The 8366-nt window shown below is 46.1% G+C and overlaps 1 protein-coding gene across 5 annotated transcripts in view; it reads right to left on the reverse strand.

Moving 5' to 3' along the window:
* ZNF423 (zinc finger protein 423) overlaps nt 1–8366 on the reverse strand; it is a 234895-nt gene that overhangs the window by 130186 nt on the left and 96343 nt on the right. The window contains exon 1 of one of the 5 annotated variants that reach the window (XM_017816099.1): nt 6456–6501. The exons of 3 other annotated variants lie outside the window; for them this stretch is intronic. In XM_017816099.1, the coding sequence (XP_017671588.1) occupies nt 6456–6465 (10 nt within the window). In that variant the 5' untranslated portion in view covers nt 6466–6501. Of the gene's footprint in view, nt 1–3277; nt 3299–6455; nt 6502–8366 lie in introns of those variants that run through there. One more of the 5 variants, XM_017816100.1, reaches the window with a different exon arrangement.

Here is an 8366-nt window from a genome sequence, read left to right on the forward strand (position 1 = left end):
AGCGCTTCCCTTTTGGGCTTAGCCCCAAATGCTAAGAACAGATGAGATGGTTTAAGAAAGTCTCCAGGTAAAACATGAAAAGGATGCTTAACATCCAGCTTCTGACGAATAGCTGCACTCAGGGAGCCACAAGGGCTAGGGAAATAAACATGGTCAATTAAATGAACTGATTGAAAAGAAATCAGAGATCACTCCAGGGAAAATCTGAGATGCAGTCATACAGCCACAGCAGTCTTTTTGGAAGGTGGTAAATGGGGCAAAAGGCTGGAAGAACTGGAGTGCCTTACTCATTTGGCAAAAGGTGGTTACCATAAGGAAAGAAATTAACTTTAAAGGAAATAAAAGACAAAGAAAAATCCATGATGGGTTCAAAAGGGGGCTCAACCATCTCACTCAAAGCCTCTTGAAACCTGAGCACTGAGTAGGAAATTCTAATGGGAAAATACAGTAAAGGCTCTTCAGCAAATGTTCTGTCCTTTCCATAGACTGTCCCACAAAATGCACTGGTAGATGCTGAGAAATCTTCCAAAACACTCCAAAATTGACAAGAAGAAGTGCAAATTAATAGGGATGGTGCCGAATAAGACTAATTTTTTATCTCACTACAAAAATGCTAACATGCTCATTCATGGGAGAGACTAATTTTCTAATAGTTCAGCTATTTTTCATGCATTTGTGTTCAAAGGACCTTAGGAAGATAGTGGGATCCCCAAACAGAGCTGCCAGAAGGTAGCATGGGAGGGCTACCTCCACTTTGTATCTTGCCTTTGCATCTTTCAGAGTAGATGCTGGGGCTGCCCAAGCCATGGTGTGTTTTGTCTCGGCCCTCATACATAACTGGAGCAGGCTAAGCATGCATGAAAAGCACACTTTTCCCCTAGATAAGTAGTCTGGAAAGACCGTAAATATGAAAACAGGCTGTTGAGACAATGCCAGTGTATCTAAAAATCAAAAGTAGTGAGCTCAAGCTGCTGTCACTTGGAGCATGCGTGCCTTTTCCTGTCTCTGGAAACCCAAGGGTATTGCTGCAAAGGGAGGGAAGTCCTAAAGTGGTCTTTAACTCAAGAGAAGGGCATCTTGCAGAGCTAATTGAGTGATTTACCCAGGAATTCAAGCAACACTTGCTGTTGGGACTGTGGAATTCTGATTTAGACTGTGGAAGTCCATCACCGGGTTAATTCTCATTTAACTTTGCTAGAACAGAGCACTGCTCATTGAGTCTTTTCAACCTGCACCAGAAATAAAACTCAAGCTTCACATCCTGCTACAGATTTCTTTTTTCTGAGAAGGATCAATTGCAGAGTAATTTCATCTGGAAAGGACACATGGAGATCACCTCCATATAAACTGTTTCTCAAAGTCATTTTGTTGCTACTACAAGAAAGTCGCCAGGCATATTGAAGAAAATATCACTATGGTTTTTTTAGGATACTTTATAAGAAAAATGACTATAACAGACTAGCTCCTGAAAGCCCATCTCTCACTTGGTAGAGGAGATACTACCTGGCCAAGCTTCCTAGAACGAGGACATTTGGTTCCCACGTCCATTTCTGTGATAGTGTGCTCGAGTGCAATACTTAGTTACTCATGTACACAGAGCTCAAACCTAAAGTAACTGATGCCTTACTGAACTTGTCCTCTTATCCTGTATGAGATACATACTCATATTGATCATTTTTGTGCAATGAGTTGTGCAAAAAAACCTTAAAGCTTTTCAATTCTAAAACATTTTTAAAGATTCATATGAGATTCCTAATGCAACTAAAAAGCTGATGAACTCTGCAGCCAATCTGACCATTTCCCTTTAACTTGGATATATTCCTGCATGCTTCCACAGCACCAACTTAAAACAACCTAGTGAATTTTCTTATTCTCTGGGGCAGATGCAATGTTCTGGCTGTGACTTGAGTGAAACTCTGCAAATTATATGGCAAAAACAACCTTAGTGTCAGAGTAATCACCTGAAGACCATGCTATACCTTAATGACACTTTGGTAATAGGTGTAACCCACATCCAGGAATGGAAGAGGACCTGCAAGGACCTTGCAGAGGGTTGCAAGGCCACACAGGCCTGTAAAAATGCAGAGAAGAGGAAACATCACAGGAAAAGCAGGAGTTGCTTCACTCATAAACGTCTCAAGTTCTTACCAAAGGGACAGAAATCGTTTTGGCGATATTTCCCTTTACATTCTTTCCTTTTCTGCTCCCTCCCACACTGGCATTTCCCCTCCATCCATTGCCACCTCCCAAGCAGCTGCTACCCTGTCATTACTCTCCTACCTCTATTGCTCCAGGAATTTGCCCAGCTTTTCCCCTAGTATGTTGTCTATATCCTACTGTACATTTAAAAGCTAGGATGTGGCAAAACAAGTGGGAAGGTATCTTTCAGGTATCTTAACATACAGTTATCCTCCTTTATCCACTATCCAACAGTGTGCCTTTTGAGCTTGCTCTGGGAAAGGCAAAGGAATACAGATAAAAGTCACTTTTTAAACAAACCTTAAGACTTTGTTCATCAGCTGATGCTCCATTTGAAGCTCAAGAGAAAGATGCCACATTGATGTCCTTACTTAAAATGCTTTTGATTGGTGGTCTGTGGTTCACAGCTCACTTCTGCTTCAGGGGACTTCAGCAGAGGTGCCACCACAGCCCCAGGGACAGCCAGAGTGGCACGGTGGGATCCTCTCTCTGCTGTGTGGGCACCCTGAGTGAGCACAGTCAAATAGGTAAGGGTGAGCCCGTGCTGCCCGAGGCTGGGGAGGAACAGCCCCTCAGGAGGCTGCCCAGGGCACCTGCTCTGAGTTAGTGCAATTCCCCCTGTCTCCAGCCCAGCTGATGAAAATCACCCCTTTGCAGGAAGGAGGAAAGCACAAGCCCAGGGCAGGTGCCACCTGCAGCTCCCTGAGCTGAGTAAAACCTTCTGCCTCTGCCCCAGCTCGGGCAGGCAGCCCCCTCGGTGGGCACAGACCCCACGGCACTGCCAGACATGGGGCAGACAAGAACAGGGACAAGGAGCAGCCCCTACAGCTGCCTTGCACCAACACTCGCCCCAGTATTTGCTGGCTGACCTGGTGGCCACAGCCTCCCTCCTTCCTCAGAGGTGCTCTCCCCGCTGTGCCCCCCACACGGTGCCTGCTGCCTCCCTGCTTCCCACAACTTCCTCCACCTACCCCTGCCTATGCCCTCGCCATCCCTTTCCCCACATCCCATCCCACTGCAGCCCCTGGCCCCTCTCCACCCCACAGACACGTGTGTGGGTCAGGAGAACAGGTCCCACCTCAGTGTGGGGAGCGCAGCGTGTCCGTCCTGCCGTGGCGGCTCTGCTGTGGCTGCCTGGGCCTCACACACCTGGCACCCGCAGTGGAGGTCACACAACACAGGAAAACCTACAGTCACACCGTGCCTCAACCCAGGAAAGCGCGGCCAGCATGCTTTTTGTTTCAGTTTTAAGTTAAAACCTGCCCCCTTTAATTTCAGGAGTTTGTTCGTGAGAGGCCATTTCCTCCAGCTGCCTGTGACTGCCAGCTGCCAGTGCCCTACAGACTGGCCAACATCCCAAAAACTCAGCATCGCCCCTTAGCATGGGAGTCATTTGTTAAGCGTTTCCAGCAGAAGCAGATTTTGTCCTTTCCCCACAGCCCTCCCAGGCGGGGCTGGTGGCTTGGCCCAGTGGATGTTCAGTGCCAGCAGCAGTGGCTCTGCCTCCCACGGCACAGCCCTGGCAGCAGCCCTGCTGTCAGCAACGTGCCTTAGCACAGAGGTGGGCAGGCACTGTGTGGGTGCACCTTATCTCCATGAATTTTACTCACTTTTATCTGTACAAATGACCTCATAGTGTTTTTGTTTCAGCACTTGTTTTCCACATTGCTGTCAGCACTTCTGAGTCCAACAGGATGAGGAAGCTTGGCCAGGCTGGGAAAGGTCAGAGGAGGATGAAAGGGGTGCTACCAAACACTGCTCTAGTCTAAAGACATCTGACTGCCCAGGGGCAGTTCATCAGCTGTATTTAAGGTAGAGAAGGACAGTGTCACCCTCTTAGTTACACTGCAGTGGCCAAGAAGACCAGCGCTCATTACATTTGTGGTTTTAATTATACTGGAACCTGAAATGTCAAAGAGGGGAGGTTGGCAGCATTAACCCAGTAGGCTCTCAAGCCTATAAGAAGAAAGAAAAAAAATTCTTCTTTCCACACAAAGACTCTCTAATCTGAACCATGTCCCTGCCAAAGTTGATCAGCGATAGCTATGTTGGCATTAGGCCAAAGTTTTTACATGGTGCCTTCAAGAAAGTCATCTTTCTTCACAGCTGACTTGCCCCTTTCATAACCAATGGTCATGACAAGGCAGATTACCAGCTCTTTCAGCAGAGGAGACCCATTAGTCTGTTTGATAGGGTATCAAACAGGGTATCAGCTGTGATTCACAGCAACAACACTCGGGGCTTCAGGATACCCTGCTCCCACCCATACAGCCAGCAAATGCTACCCTGTTTCAGGAGTTGAGAAGAAATCCTATGAACTTTGGCCCATGCACAAAGAAATTTTCTGCTGCCATTCCGAGGAAGACATGACAGAGCTCCAGTGAAAATCCCAGCTTCTTCATAAGACAAACCATAGTGTCTTACCCTAATAAGGCCCATTCATTTCACTAGCCCATACATACACACACTTGTTCCAGGATGGGAACCAATAAAACCAACTTTTTATGCAAATGTAGGTTGCCATAGTCCCTGCTTAACTTTTATTTCCCAGGTTAGGGTTGGAGGTTTTTTTCCTACGCAACATTTGATCTCTAGTCCTCCGGCACTACAAGACTGCTTTCCTACCCACCCTATACAGTGGCTATATGGGAAGAAGAATACACTGTTAGAGCCTGCAAGGTTCATTTAAGATATACAATACCCTAATACAGTCTGTTAATTCTTAGAGAATGATTTTTAAAACGAGCAAGGAAATGTCCTCCACTAAAGAAAGAAAACTCTAACGTGTGAAAAAGTGCCAGTTTAGGTCTATGGTGTCATGGTCCACAGGGGAGGCTTTTCCCCTCTCAGTACTAATTACCTGCTAGGCAATATACAGCACTATACATTAAGCACCCTGTCTGATCAAGCAGAAGACTTTTTTTAATGGTTTACTAGTTATTAGGTATCCTGCACTCTACATGCTGTGCTGACATAAGATTTTACTGCTTGCAGATGCAGTTGCCAAAGACTAAAAGGTTTTATTTACTCAAAGCACACAAACTACTACTGCTCCTGAACATTGTATTGGGGGAATCCCCTCAAAAAGTGAGAAAAAATTTCTGGCTGACTACTTGCTAATGAAAAAGAGCCAAATTGGCTAAAATAAACCTGGAAAGTAACTGTACAAAAATATAAACGACACAAATCTCTGTTTTCCTGTACAGACATCTTGTGCTATAGGGTATGGGCTTGTGGTGGGAAGCAGGAGAGGAAGAAGAGCTGCAGAAACACCCAATGCGTGGACACCATGCACCAGAGTCCCCAGACAATCCCCTTCTCTAGTGTCACTATCCTCTGGCTTTGAGGGCAAAATTGACTGCTTGTCCTGCTAGCCTGCAAGCACACAGCCCGGCGACCTGACAAAGCCATTGATTTTCCTTGTCCTCAAAAGCACGCTCTGCTGAGCTTGGAGCGGCATGATTCTAACTTTGAGGGGCCTGCATTTTACTTAATTGTGCCTTTTCTTGGCCTGAATTTCCCCCAAAAAGCTGAAGAGGGCATGTGCTTATTATCTTTTAGTGCAGCATGTGCTCGGCGCAACCTGAGCTCTTCGGATACTTTCGGCCTGAAAATTAGAAAAAAAAAATTAATTGCGAAGGAAAAAAAAAAAAAAAAAAAAAAAAAAAAAAACAACAACAACCAAGGGCTGCTCTGCGACTTTGATTCAATCAATTACCATTATCTTCCAGCGCAGCCCTCTCTCCCGCCCCCCGGACCAGTTGTGTTTAACTTTCTTTGCCAGTCGCAGCGCGCTGGCGGAGCGGCGCTGCCGCCTGGCTCCCGCGCGGGGCTCCTTATCAGCCGCTCCCAGTCAGCGCCGGCCCCGCACAGCTGGCAGGGACCCCCTCCGTCCCCCGCGTTATCTGCCGCCGCAGCCCTCCGCCGGGCGGGGAGGGGGCCCGCGGCCGCCCCCGGCCTCCCCACCGCCCCCCGGCCGGGCCGGGCTCTGCCGCCGGCCGCCCCGCTCCCGCCGAGCCTCCTCCAAGCGAGCCCGAGCCGTCTGAAGAGAGGCAGGAACAAAACCGCAAATTTAGATTAATAAAGCATTTGTTGATTCTACAGAAACTTAGCAGGCCCCTAAGAAATCCACCAGAGACCTGTGCAGCTCCAGTAATTTTCTGTTATATTATCTTTCTTGTAAAATACTTCCCCAGACAGAGCCCCCAAAGGGGCTCAAATATCACTGTGACTAACCGAAATCAATGTGCACTCACCTATTGACATTTTTACATAGTTTTTGGATTTAGTATCCGGCCCAAAACACAATCAAATCTTCTGCCAAGGAAATAACAGGCACTTAGCTAGTCAGCTATTAGTGTTACAAAGGAAAAAATGTGGGCACCCAAGGGAGATGGGAGAGACGGCATTGACGTCAGGGGTAATTGGGTGTCTGAGAGAAATTGCCAACGGCTGGCCAAAACCCCCAGAGGCCCACACAAAGCCGAGCTGCAACTCTAATAAAGGAAAGTAAATTCTAGAAAGGGGCTTTGCTGCAAAGAAGCCTAGCAGGAACCAAAAATATCTCCCACATACACAAACACATACACACAAATAAAAAAATACAAAATACGTTTAGGAGCTCTCTTTTGCACATCTGGTTTAGGCTAAAGTGCTTTCTGACTTTTTTTCTTTTTTTTTTGCAGGACCACATGGATTTTTATGTTGTACCGTATGTTCACCATCTATTTTTATAAACAGAATTCAAGGCTTTAAAGAAACTTATTTTTAATCATGTGGCTTTAAACTGCAATCTCTCTGGCACCCACTCTGGACTAAACCATTGGAAACGGTTTAGTCTTTTCTTTAGAAAACCCTGAACTTCCATGGAGATTGACCAGTACAGCGGAGCCATTGGATGGCCATGGTTACGGAGCTGTCCGACTGGTAAAACTGTATCTGCACATACAAAACCTCTCCATCACCTGTACTCTATGTTTCAGTTCCAGCACTCCCTGCACACACACTCTCTCCTCCCCTCACGAACAAGACCTGAGGGAAAAGATTTCAGATCAGACACCCTGGGCAGAGCTTAGGGAGGACCTGCAGGCTGTAGCCTATTCTTCCCACTCGCTGAGGTCCCTACCATACCAATATAGACCTGCATCTCATCACTAATTGCACTGCAAAATACAGATTGGTGTTTTCCAGGATGATAAACTGATTTATATCTTCTATATAAAACACAAAAATGCCTTGTTAATAAGTGATTTAGAGTTTAAGCAAAGTTTCAAGAATAAGATGATCAAGATCTTACTAGGTTCAAGTCTTGTATTATACCTATTTTTCTCCACACCATACCTACCATTATCTGGCACCTACAGGGATCCTTATGAGCCCATCAAGTGAATGTTAACAATTTCACTTAAAAGTTGCCCTCCACCCAACCAAAGAGCAGAGGAGGCAGAATCACAGGTTAGAAAGAGGCTGAGGTACAAACAAAACGGCCAAACACACAAAGCAGAAAGGGCTCCTCCTTAAGCACCACAGGACCAGTGGCATAAATATGTCTTTCAAAATACATATATAACACAGAGCAAAGTTTGAAAAGATCAGAAGTGCTTGATCATAAAACTGCATTGCAGAGAACAAGATGATTATTGCTCTCGGCGAAGGAGGAGGGGCGTTAACACAAAAAACTCTCTAAGAAATATAAATAAAAAAACTCTCTACACAGAAATCAGATGCAAACCAAAAAATGCCCCAGACCTTGGGCTGTAAAGGTGAAATTTCTTCATCTCTTCCTGGTGAGCCCAAGTGTTGCAGATGATACCATTCGTATGGAAGAGGGTCTGGAAAGGCCCCATCCACGGTCGTACTGCATACGGCGCAGGAGGGCAAATGGGGGAGAACATCTCCACTACTTGCATTATTTCTTGATGGCAAATCCAAAACTGTCACCCAGGCCTCTAGGTGTTAGATAGGAAAGTTAGGCATTCTTCCCTCTTCACTTTCTACAGTGCTTACCGTTCAACAGAGAAAGGGCAACTAAAACCATTGGACTGACGTGGTAATATCATGTCCCTGACAGCCCCAACAGACATGGTCAGCAAGTAGTTTCTATCCTGAAGTTCACCTGCTTACGGTTTTATTGTGCAAATATTGCAATGAGAGTTTTTTCTGCCCTC

The sequence above is a fragment of the Lepidothrix coronata genome, unplaced genomic scaffold (genome assembly GCF_001604755.1).
Source record: "Lepidothrix coronata isolate B3197 unplaced genomic scaffold, Lepidothrix_coronata-1.0 Scaffold54, whole genome shotgun sequence".
Classification (NCBI taxonomy): Eukaryota; Metazoa; Chordata; class Aves; order Passeriformes; family Pipridae; genus Lepidothrix; species Lepidothrix coronata.